Raw genomic sequence first — 12,767 nt, forward strand, 5'->3', positions numbered from 1 at the left:
ATTTTTAATTTCAGTTATTGAGTTCTTCAGCTCTGATTGGTTCTTTTTAAAGTTTTCTGTCTTTTTACTGAGGGTCTCACTGAGGTCCTCCCTTCATTTCTCAAGTCTAGTGAATATCTTTATGACCATTATTTTAAATTCTCTATCAGGCTTATCTCTATTTCATTTAGCTCTCTTGCTGGGATTTTGTCCTGTGTCATTTGGGACATATTCCTCTGTCTCCTCATTTTGTCTAATTCTCTGTGTGTTTCTATGTATTAGGAAAGTCAGCTAACATTTTATGCTCTTGAAAGTGGTGGTATTATGAAGAAGAGGTCCTGTAGTTCCTCTGTTTACCAGAATCTCGGTCTTCAGGGGCATCTCTTACTGTTGTGGCTGAGCTGTGTTTGCCTTTGGTCTAGTCAACTGCAATGACTCTTTGCCTGTTGTGGGCAGGGTTTGGTCCCTGTGTAGTTAATGAGCCAGTTTGGGCTCAAGTTGGGTCAGATCAGGCATTTGCCAGAGATGCAGTAGGACTGAACTGCAGGGCACTTTCCCTAGGTTGTCCTTGAGAAGCTTTTGTGGTGGGCTGGGCCTACAGTCAGTCCTACTGCTGGGGCCACTATTGAACACATTTGTGTGGTTATCTTCCCTTCTCCCCAGGGCAAGAGTCACTTTGGAATGGTGCTGAATGCTGTAGGGGCTGCTTGCACAAGGCCATACTTGTGGTGCTGCTTTGGATGGACTCCTGCCAAGGGTGGGTTGGAGGGGGTGGTTGGCAGAAAAGCATGGTGGGAGGTAGGGTAGGGTTTGGGGCACTGTTAGCAAGGTGGGTGGAGAATGTTTGCTGGCTGCACTGGTTCCTGTAGGTGATTGTGTATCTAGGCTAGGGGATGGAGGAAGTAAATACCTGGACCAGCTCTTTTGTTCTTGGAGAACTCAAAGATCCTTGCCCCCTCCAGCACTGGTTCTGAGATTAGTAAGTAAATCTCCTTCCCTTATATCCCTTGCCACACCCCACCCCACCTTTTTTTTTTTTTTCTTTTTTTACAAATTGCTGCTTTTATGCTATATCTCAGCAGGGCTATTTGTTATGTCTTTCTTTAAAGGTGGGGCCTCAGTTTCCTATCACCCTCCAACATTCCCAGGGTGGTACCTGCTGATTTTCAGTTCTGTGTTAGACCTCATTGATTGTAAGAAGTTGCAAAAAAGCCACTCTGATTTTCAAAGCCAAATGATATGGGCTTTGTCCTCCTAGTGTGGATTCCCTGTGCCGGGGGTGCCCGGTTGCAATCTGCTCCTCTCCCTTCTCCATGCCTGTGTGTCCCTCCTTCCCATGGATAGTGTCATGTGTCAGTTTGTTTCCTAACCACAACATTGCCCTTCCTACTGTTTTGTTTTTGTTTTTGTTTTTGTTTTTAATGTGGATCTTTCTCTACCTTTAGCTGTGGAGAGTCTGTTCTGACAGTCTTTGGGTCATTTTCTGGCTTCTTTACACGGATGTGGGTGTTATGTAGGAGTATCCAAGGGACAAGGTGAGCTTAGGATCCTCCTACTCGGCTATCTTCCCTGGAAGTCCCCAGTTTGTCTCTGGTTTTAGTGATTACAGATAATACTGCTGTAAATATTCTTGTGCATGTCTTTTAGGACATGTGTCTTCAGAAAGTTGTCAGTAACTAATTTGAAATTGAGTTGTACATTTGACTTCACTGGGCACTCAGCTTAATCATTGTGAGATGTTTAGTAAGCGGAGAAGATGGGCACTAGGGTTTATAATGTCTAGTATTAATGCTTCTGCAAAATTATTCATGTTCATTTTATTTATTTGTTTATTTGACAGAGACAGATAGCGAGAGAAAGAACACAAGCAGAGGGAGTGAAAGAGGGAGAAGCAGGCTCCCTGCTGAGCAGGGAGCCCGTGGCGGGGCTTGATCCCAGGACCCTGGGATTATGACCTGAGCCGAAAACAGATGCTTAATGGCTGAGCCACCCAGGCACCCCTATTCATGTTCATTTTAACCAGCTCCTGGATAATGACCAGAAAAGGCTATAGTTTAGGTATGGAAATGGAGAAACTATCTTCTATGTCTTGTTTGGTATTTTCTTCTTTAAATTAAGGGTGAGAGAAAATAGGATTTCAGGAAGAGAAAGTCATGTTAACATGAGCCATATCCTTTACCATGGCTCAAAGTACTATGGGGCCAAGGGAAAGGCTTACCCAGAGCTCCCTCTTGGGACCTGGCACCCTGGAATTCTTGTCCAAATGGACTCGAGTCCACTTCCAGGCCCTAAAAAGGGCCAACCACACAGTGGCATGGGTACCACTAGAAGCTGACATGCCAGGGGGCAGCTCTTTTTGGGCAGTGTAGGTGGAACATGGACACCTTGGGCAGGAGTGTCCACCTGTGTGCACAACATGGCCCTCGCGCTATGGGATGAGACCAGAAGGGAGAAGGATAGGGTGGCATGCCATGGTGGAGGGCCAGCTCATCTGTGCTGCCATGTCCTGGTGTAGGACTCCAAATTTAAACCTGGCCTTTCAAGTTCCTATGAAGCCTGCTTGCTTGTTTGCTTGATTTATCAAGATAGGAGACTAGAACATATCTTTTTTTTTTTTTTAAAGATTTTATTTATTTATTTGTCAGAGAGAGAGTACACACAAGCAGGCTGAGTGGCAGGCAGAGGCAGAGATAGAAGCAGGCTCCCTACTGAGCAAGGAGCCCAATACGGGACTCGATCCCAGGACTCTGGGATCATGACCTGAGCTGAAGGCAGCAGCTTAACCAACTGAGCCACCCAGGCGTCCCGACTAGAACATATCTTATTTAGGGGTCCATGGGCTTGATTTATAACTCTTAAATATTTAATTATATGGCATGTGGACTTCCATTTTTACCTTTGCCTAAGGCTCTGCACATATTAGATTGTAGACCCACTAAAGAAAGAAAGGTAAATGGGGTGCCTGGGTGGCTCAGTGGGTTAAAGCCTCTGCGTTCAGCTCAGGTCATGATCCCAGGGGCCTGGGATCGAGCCCCGCATCAGGCTCTCTGCTCAGCAGGGAGCCTGCTTTCTCCTCTCTCTCTGCCTGCCTCTCTGCCTACTTGTGATATCTGTCTGTCAAATAAATAAATAAAATCTTAAAAAAAAAGGAAAAAAAAGAAAGAAAGGTAAAAATACCTTAATGCCTAATTTGCAATACTCCACCCATAAAATCATTCTTGGAAACACTTTGGCCATGGAGCATTAAGTTTCACAGTGACTGGGTTGCTCAGTTGTTGAATGTCCAACTCTTGGTTTTGGCTCAGGTCAAGATCTCAGGGTCATGAGATGGAGCCCTGTGTTAGGCTCTGCCCTGAGAGTGGAGCCTGCTTCCCCCTTCTGAGCCAGCCCTCTTCTCCTACTGTAGAATAAACAAACAAACAAACTCAAGGATAAAACTAGGCCAAATTCCTTGCTGATCACACCTAGATTTTTTGCCTTTGAATTTTTTTCTTAGCTATTTTTACAAAGTGATGTTTTTATTTTTAAAAAAGGATATTAGTGTTGAAAAAGTCCTTATGTTAGTCCTTTTGGACTGCTGGAACAAACTTCCACAGGCTGGGTGACTTCTAAACAACAAACTGATTGTTCAGGTCTGGAGGCTAAGAAGTCCAAGATCAAAGGCTCCAGAATGTTCACCATTGTGAGGCCCTCCACTGCCTGGCTCTTAGCTGCCACCCTCTCACTGTGTCCTCACATGGTGGAAGGGGCAGGGGAGTTGCATGGGGAGTCCTTTATAAAGTCACTAACCCATTCATGAAGGCTCTACTCTCATGACCTAAGTACCCCACCTTTGACTACTATCGTCTTTGGGGGTTAGGATTTCAATATAAGAACTAGCGGAGATACAAACATTCAGACTGTAGCAGTCATTAATCTCTCTTAATTAATTTTGCCTGTAGAAATCTAGCTGCTCAGGTCACAAGGTACAATAATTTTATGATAGCGTATATATATATATATATATAAACAATAAAAGGTACTCTTGAACATGTACTGGTTTACTGTAAAGATGGATTAATTTGGCACATTCTGGAGCACCATAGAGATAAACATGTGTTCTGGAATCAGATTGTCTGGGTTTGAATCCTGGCTCTGCCACTAACTAGCCTTACAAGCTGTGTGACCTCGGGTGCATTTCTTAACCTTCCTGTGCTGTAGTTTTCTTCTCTGTAGAACGAGCTGATAACTGTGCTTACATGAAAAGATTGTCACAAAGCCTAAACAAGGTGATATAGAGAGAGTTTAGAATGGTGTCTGGTCCATAGTTAATATTTAATGACAGCCTTTAGTTTGTGTAGAATAAATTGTAATTCTAATTCTAAGGGTGAGTTTAGTGCTTCACTTCCTTGCTTGCTGACAGCTGCAGGCCTCCATGATCCAAGAAGAAGCCCCAGAGGACACTGAAGGTGACCACTCCAGTCCTTCCGTGAGTGCTGGCCAGAGGGCTTCTGCAGGTGCCCATGGGGGTCAGGATGACCATGAAGAAGAGGTATGTGGGGCTCAATAGTTGACAAAGACTTCCCAGTTTGCGCAGAGTCTAGATGAGGGATCTCATCAAGGATGATTGCAAAATATTTAAAATTGGGCATGGCCACCAGTAGGGCGTGGCCACCAGTAGGATGTGGCTACCAGTAGGGCGTGGCCACCAGCCCATCAGAAAGGACTTGGGAAGTGGAGCTGGGAAGGTTGGGAGGACCGTGCTGGTGGCAGCCCTGTAGTTGCAGAGTTGTGGGAAGTTGGGGAGATCTTAAGGGAGGGGGAGTGCCTATAGGATCAGAACAACAGCTCCTGGGGTGCCTTGGGGGGGGGCTCCGTCAGTTAAGTGTCCATCTCTTGATTTTAGCTCAGGTCGTGAGAGCTTCTCTCCCTCTGCCCCATCTCTTGCTCACTCTGTCTCTCTAAAATAAACAAATCTTAAAAAAAAAAAAAAAAAAAAAAAGAAAGAACAACAGCTCCTCCCCAACCAATCTAGGAGTGTTTTAACATTATAACCCAGGTGCTGCTGTCTCTGTGAGTGTGAGGTGTCAGCCTCCAGATCTATTGGCATAGGAGGTCGTCCATGTTCGTGAGACCTCCTTGTCTCCGAACCGTGCCCCTGGCAGGCTGCTACATTTATTATGAGCCGTCCAATCAGCGCCCCTCAACCCACGAGATCTGAGCCCAAATCTGGCCCTATTGTTGAAGTCAAAGGCGGGTTATTTCTTCCCAGCCCGCCTCCTGGACATGAGCACGCCCTGCCACCATCCCCTCTTTGTTCTCCTGTCCCCACCCTGGCTCTGCTGGGACTTTGCTGACCTATCTTTGTAACATTATCTGCTTGCCTGTGAATTCAGGAATTGTTTCATTCCCCCTCCCTCCCTGTCCAGTTCTGTTCAAGGACAGCCACTCCCCCTCAGGAATGTGCCACATTTTCCCCAATGAAGCAGGTGGCTGTTTTTATCCCAACCCTGAAGCACCCGTAAGCCTCAAGTGGGTAGGGTTTTAACAGGAGTTTTGTCCTAATCCTGGGATGGGGACAGGGCCACTGTGAAGCCTGAGGGAGGCTAGAGGGAGCTCCCTTTGTGGTGTTAATGACTACTACTACTACTAATAATACTCATTTAAACTAATGGATGGTCAATTAGAATTAATGAAGAATCTGGATCAAATGTTTCCAACAAGATTCCAGGTACAGAGAGTAACCCATATTAGGGGTTATTAATATTACTAAGTCTGTCAGACATGCTAGGTTGTTCTAGAATCCAGACCACACATCGTCTGACTCATCCGGTCCCAGCGTGTCCAGTATAGCCTCTCGCCTCTTTCTCCTGCCCTCAGGATCTGCCCAGTCAGGGTTCCTCTCCTGCTCCTGCAGTGAACGAGCTGTCTTTGTTTGGGCGACTTCAGGCACCATTCGTAGGTTCCTTCCCCCAGGTGCAGTCATGGGGGTTGGTCTCCACAAACACGGGCTTGATGACATTGTCCCCTCAAAGTCCTCTCTGACCTCTCTCCACACCAGGTGTTGGCCAAACTCAGGGTTAAGGACACAGTTCTCCAAACTGCCAAGTCCTCCCAAGACTTCCGACACTAGCCACAGGTTTGGGGATCTCCAGGACCACCCAACCCTTTCTTCAGACCAGTCAGTTACAAACTCAGGGTCCCTCATATTTCCTCAGGGCCAATAATTTGTAGAACGACTTAGAGAGCTCAGTAAAGTGTGAACCTTACAACTGGAGTTTTACTGCAGCACAAATATAGAAATCAGAAGGGGAAAAGGCACGTAGGCAGAATCCTACACTGGGAAGATCCCAAATTCCAGACTTCTGTGTCCTTAGGGAGGCCTTCCTCTCCCAGCATCGACATGTGGCAACAGGCGCACAGCATTGCCAGCCCGGGAATCTCACCTTAGCTCCAGTGTCCAAAGTTTGATTGGAGTTTCATTTCATGGGCCTGCAGCCCAGTGGTTGTACTCGGTCTCCAAAGGCCCCCTTCCACCCCCAGAGACTGGACCGGAAACACATGGCTCCATGTCTCAACCTTCCAACCACAGAAACGATCAGATGTGGTCCTAGGGGCTCACCATGAATAACGAAGAAAATTCTTTCACACGGGAGATGTTAGGAGTTCAGTGCTTGCCTCCCAGGAGCCCAGACAAAGCCAGCCCTCTCTTTGGGTGGGGTTAATGCTCCCCTACACATCCCTCCTCTACCTTGACTCTGTCTCTCCACGGTCTCCACGGTCTCCCTCTCTGTCCGTTCCTGCCCTTTGCTTCCTCCCAGCTGTTCTCGTTGCTGAATCAGAGACGTTGATTCCTGTCTTCTCTCCATAGCTCCTGACTCAGGTGACCACAGCCCCCATTCCTTCTCGGTATCTCTCCGACCTTGACCACAGCCCTATGACTCCTCCTGGTCTCCTTTTGGAGACTCCTCTCGGACCTTGTCTCTGCATCATCAGTTTCATTCTTTCTCACCTCCCAATGAAGATATGTTCCAAGCTCGGAGCTCTTCTCTTTGTGCTCTTTGCCATGTGTATCTTTCCAGTTGACTTACCTCCCACTGTCCCTCCTCCCACCGGTGACCTCCTAGGTGTCCATTTCCCAGCCCAGACTTTTCTTCTCACCTTGTCCTGCCTCTACCACTGTGTGCTGGAAGATTCTACTTGTATGGCCAGCTGTTGCCTGAAATGCAACGCATCTGAATATATCAACTAATCTCCCTCTCCCATTTTCCATTTCTGTCAGGGCCATTCTTTCAGCTCCTCAAACTCAAGAGCCTCAGAACCCTGGGTGATCCCACCCCCTCCCGGGTGAAAGGCCCTTCTGTGTCCCCACCGTCCTGCTGATTCTTGGCTATTGCACTTTCCACACACATTGTCCCTACTGGACTGTGAGCCACTTGAGGCCTGGGATGGTGCCAGTCGGACTCTTGTCCCCAAAGCGTCAGAGAGCGTGAAGCCAACAACACGTTATCACTGTCTGTGTGCTGTTTCTCCCTCCCCATCCCTGGATTAGGGAGCTAATCAACAAAGAGGCTCTTTTGCTTATCGGCCTTGTCCTTGCTGGTCCATTTTGTCACCAGATTAATTCTCCCTCAGTGATTCTTTATTACCTCCCTCTCCCCTGGCCACTTTCTACTCAGATGTTTTTTTTATGGTTCCTCATGGGCTCCAGGTTATTTTCTCAACTCTGCCCTTTCCTGGAACTTTCCTCTCCTTTCTACTCCTCACCAAACAAGCTCCCACTTCCAGCCAAATTGTTTTCCCCCAGAACTCGCCTTCCCAGTGTTCCCAGCCACCTGCATTTTCCTTACCAGGACTCGTTTCCCTCAGCAGGAATGGTCCTTCTCATCTCTCCTTCCCGATGCCTCCCCCTCCTTCAAGCGCCCATCTACCTCCCGTGATGCCCTACCAACTGTTCTCTCTTCCTCTCTGGACTTTTTTCAGCTATTTCTGGGAGATGTTACTGCACACGTACTATATCTCCGTTTTTGTGCTGCTAATTCTCTTCCTCCAAATACGTTAATATTTGTTTTCCTCTAGTTCAGCTGGACGCGATTTACGGTGGAGCCCATGTTTTGCTCACCTGTGTACCGTTACTCACCTGTGTACTGTGTACCTTTCATGGAGGAAATTCTTAATGAAAGTAGAATAAAGAACTCTCTCTTTCAGTTCAATTTCGGAGACATCTTTGTGCATCAAGCCATCCACACGATCGAATATTGCCTGGGCTGCATTTCAAACACAGCCTCGTACCTCCGGCTCTGGGCCCTCAGCCTGGCTCATGCACGTGAGTGAGTGGACCTCACGGTCACAGTCAGATCGCCCCTGGGAAACAGAATCAAAGTACTTGTTGGCAGAGGTGCCTTCCTGGGTTATTTCTGGCTCTTCTTTCTTAGGAAGATGTGACTCTTCTTCTGTAGGCCTGACTTTATATTTTTAGAGTGGTTACCCTCTATATCGGTTTTCTGTGGCTGCTGTCACGAATTACCATGAGCTTCGCAGCTTTAAACAATACAAATTTGCTATCTTACAGCTCTGGAATCCTAGAACCAAGGCATCAGCAGGGTTAGGCTCCTTCTAGAAGATCTAGGAGTTTCCTCTTCTAAGGAGACAGGGCCATAAGGACCTGCATTGAGGCTCCTGAAGCTACCATGTTCTCTAGACTCTTCTGTGTGTTTGCCCTGCAGCCCACTTGCTTGAAATATTCCTCTTTCTCTCTCTCTTTTTTAAGTAGGTTGCATGCCTACTGTGGAGCCCAGTGTGGGGCTTGAATTCATGACCCTGACTGAAATCAAGATCTAAGTTGAGATCAAGTGTCAGATGCTTAACCAACTGAGCTACCCAGTCACTCCTATTCCTCTCTTCTTTAACTTTCTCCTCACCTAGTATCTAATTCTTCCTTCAGAACTCACTCAGATGGCATCACCACCCTTGGAAATCTTCCTCCCTGGTCCCCAGTCTGGAAGGTGCACTTTCCCTGAGTTCTGGGAATGCGCTGTCCTAGCAGTGATTACAATTCTGTTGTAATCAGCCTGTCTCCCTACTAGACTGTGAGCTCTTGGAAAGCAACGTCCCCATCTTCTATTACTGTGTTTCCAGCACTGAGCACAATGTGTGGAACCAAGAAATGAGGCCAAAGTGTGTCCTTGCAGGATAGAAACCAAAGCAATGAAAGTGAGCCTGTTTGTTAATTTATAGCAGAAATGCAAATGCTTATCATTAGTCTTCACTGCTCTGGCCATGTTCATTTTGCATCATCTCCTACACATACGCACATACACACTTCTGTAGGCACACAGGGAGTTGGATGCATACACGTGGCCTGTAAGCATCTACACACAGACACCCCAAGCCCCCACATGTGTGTACTTGTGCACTGACATGCACCCATGCGAAGAGGTTGTCCAGGGACCCAAAGTGGATCTCTGAGCTTGTGTGATCAGCAGCATTAATGTCAGTCTTTAGGTCCCATCTCAGATGTGGTTTGGAGGGCTCAGGTCACAACTAGATAGGACAGGAGGGTCTCCTCTGGCCAGCCCATGTCCACTGAGGATGTAATTTGACTCCCCAAAAACCATATGGTTCACAGATGCCTGGCATGGTCCACCCATTGGGTCTTTCTGAAACTTCCTGAGACGTCTAGTTCCCATGGGTGCCTTCTGCTTCATGCTAACGAACTTGCTTGAAGAGGTAGTTCAGTAGAGTGACAACAAATACTGATTCTGTTCTAGTTTCTCTAATACTACTTTTAGCTGAGTAACTCAGGCTGCAGCTTAACCTGTGCGTGCCTTGGCTTTTCTGTGTGGTTCTGGTAGTTTGCCTGCTCTGTTAGTCAGGCTAGGCTAGAATGTGCTGCAGTAACAACAATCTCCAGATCTCAGCACCTTGAAACAGTGGTGATCTACTCGAGCACATCTGTGTCCATTGGTGCCAGGTTGAGACCTACGTTGAAAGAGGCTGTATTTGGACACATGCTTCAAAAGTCAGGAAAAGTCAGGTGTTACTCCAGCTGAAAGCCAGAGCTCGGGGGCAGGAGGGGGGACACAGTACAGACACAGGTACTCCTCCTTGTGCTCCCACATGTCTTTCTTCTCATCATGTCCCGGTGGCCAGGTGCAAGTGATAAGCCTTGATCTCTCTGGGCCATGCCCCTGTGACCTTTCTGCTGGGTACCCTCAAGTCTCAACCCAATAATGTAATGATAGCTCTCTGCTATCTCTTCTTATAAGAACACTAATCCCATCCTGAGGACCCCACCCTTATGACCTCATCAAACCCTAATGACCTCCCAAAGATCCCTTCTCCAAGTACCATCACTTAGGTAGGTAGGGCTTCAACATATGAATTTGTTGGGGGGAAGGCACAGACATTCAGTCCATACCAAATCATATTGTATGAATTCTTTTATGTTTCGCTTCTGTGGCATAATGTGACGTTACTGGCATTTATTTATGTTGCTGCTGGGAGCTATAGTTTGCTCCATTGTGAGCAAAGCTGCCACAGACCATCTCATCCAGGTGCCCTAGGGCACATGTGCCTGTTTTCCACCCAAGACCTGAGATTCGGGATTCTAGGGTGTGCAGACCCAGGAAAAGAGTATGGAAAGATAACCCTGTGGCTGAGACTCTTTCTCTCGCTCTTCTAGAACTGTCTGAGGTGCTCTGGACCATGGTGATGAACATCGGCCTTCGCCTGCGAGGCTGGGGAGGACTCATTGGGGTCTTCATCATTTTCGCCATATTTGCCGTGCTGACGGTCGCCATCCTTCTGATCATGGAGGGCCTCTCTGCATTTTTGCATGCCCTGCGACTGCACTGGTGAGCACGGCTGCCCCATAGGGAGTCCACATGCACTAGAGAGGGTTTGGGGCCTGGGACCTGCCAGCTGGCCTCAGATCCTGACCTCGTTCAGTCACCTGCTGGTGTAATATTACATGACGATGTGTGTGTGTTTGTGTGTGTCCCCGTGCAACACACACATGTGTAAGTGTGTACATGTGTGTACCCATGCGAGTGTGCATCGCACATGTGCATATGTGTGCACAGGTGTGCACACAGGTATGCGTGTGTATGTGTGTGCACATAGGTGTGTGCACATGTGTATATGTGTATGTACGTGTGAGTGCGTGTGTGTGTGTGTGTATCTGTATATAATGGCTGCCCTATAATAAATGTTAGTTCCCATTTACTCATTCTCTCTTAAATGTTCGTTTGTTGTATTACAACTGGCTTCAAGGTAAGGGACCCCTCCAGCTGCTGGTAAGATGAAAGATCTGAGAGAGGCTCTTAGAGGCACGCTGAGCTCACCTGGGACATTTGGCCCATGGTGCTGAGGGCAGGAATCACACGAATGCATAGGCTCTTGACCTCTACAAAGTGCAGACAGACGGAGGGTACCTGGAAGAAGGAAGGCGCTTACAGGATGCCCTTGACATTCACAGATGTGTCTGCAGACTCTCAGGCTCACTAGGTTTACAAACATGAAAACATTTGTTGAAGTTTCCATTTTTCTTTTAAGTGAAATCTTTGCCAAGAATCTCGGGTGCATGTGCGCACCCATCCATCCCACAGGCCATCTTCAGCTTTCACGGATGCTTTCCCACCCCCTCTATGCCCGCTGTTGATAAAGAAGGGTGTTGACACTCCATGTACTGAGAGGACAGAATCACAGCCTCCCCCACAGGTTATAACGTTGCCTTTCCCCTTGTCACGGAGGAAATGAACTCTGTGATGTCATCAAGCATAAAGGATGACATGTGATGTCTGTGATAGAAGCCATAAGAACGTTAAAGTCAAGGTTCTGGGTGTTCTTCCCTTTGGCTGCTGGCCTCTAGCTTATGTGTTTAATCTCACTTTTTCTTGTGCCCCACCCCCCACACAGGGTGGAGTTCCAGAACAAGTTCTACGTCGGGGCTGGTTACAAATTTTCTCCTTTCTCCTTTAAATGCATCCTGGATGGTCCCGCCGAGGAGTAGCTCCAGGTCTGTGGGCGGCCATGGCCTCTGGCTTCAGTCTCTGCTGCTGGGAGAGAAGTTCAACTTGTCTTTGCTGTTGGCCTGGCCCAGCAGGTCAATGGGATGATTGTTCTGGGCTCGCTGGAGGCGGGAAGCCATGATCATTTTACTTCCAAGCCTTGGGATCTAATATGACTTCACCATGTCATAGAGGAGGAACTGACCTCATGTTGGGTGGTAATTGTCAAATCCTAAAACGGGGAGGGCTCCACTGATGTTTTCTTGCAATTTTGTAAGTATGATTCATAAGGAAATAAACTGCTGGGCCATTCCCTTGTTCTCGAAGGTGTCTTTGTGTAAAAGTATCCCACATAATTTAGTACTGATAATTACAGGCCACAGCTAAGCAATGGAAGTACACAAACTAATTCCAGAGGATTACGTTTAGTTTAGTCTTTCATTTCCTGGTTCCTCAGATACCTTTTCTCTTTGACTGGGGCTAAGCTTTATAAGATTAGGAACTTTCTCATGAATCTTCCCCACAGGTGGGAAAGAAAGGGTAATGTTCTCTCTCTGGACGTGGGCCATGAGGCTCTCTGCATTGTGACATCCTGTGGAATGAAGGGTGACCACATGACAAACTGGAGGAAGAGATCTGAAGGCTTGAGAAAGTTCTGGAAAACAGCTTGCCAGAAAGGAGACCACCAGACAGGCTTACTCTCTGGGTCTGTGGGCCCTGAAGTCATTTCTAAGGCTCCTGGGTTGGCAGACTCCTGAGAGCCGGGGCAGAGTAAAATGTGTGTCATCAACTATTCAG

At 47.4% G+C, this 12,767-nt stretch overlaps 1 protein-coding gene across 2 annotated transcripts in view; it reads left to right on the top strand.

Moving 5' to 3' along the window:
- ATP6V0A4 (ATPase H+ transporting V0 subunit a4) overlaps positions 1–12,282 on the top strand; it is a 51,904-nt gene extending 39,622 nt beyond the window's left edge. For both annotated transcript variants that reach the window (XM_032868274.1, XM_032868263.1), the window contains exons 18-21: positions 4,382–4,510; positions 8,167–8,284; positions 10,643–10,814; positions 11,878–12,282. In XM_032868274.1, the coding sequence (XP_032724165.1) occupies positions 4,382–4,510; positions 8,167–8,284; positions 10,643–10,814; positions 11,878–11,971 (513 nt within the window). In that variant the 3' untranslated portion in view covers positions 11,972–12,282. The remainder of the gene's footprint in view (positions 1–4,381; positions 4,511–8,166; positions 8,285–10,642; positions 10,815–11,877) is intronic.
- The last annotated feature ends 485 nt before the right edge of the window (positions 12,283–12,767 follow it).

The sequence above is a fragment of the Lontra canadensis genome, unplaced genomic scaffold (genome assembly GCF_010015895.1).
Source record: "Lontra canadensis isolate GAN:19392208 unplaced genomic scaffold, GSC_riverotter_1.0 scaffold2, whole genome shotgun sequence".
NCBI classification, from domain to species: Eukaryota; Metazoa; Chordata; class Mammalia; order Carnivora; family Mustelidae; genus Lontra; species Lontra canadensis.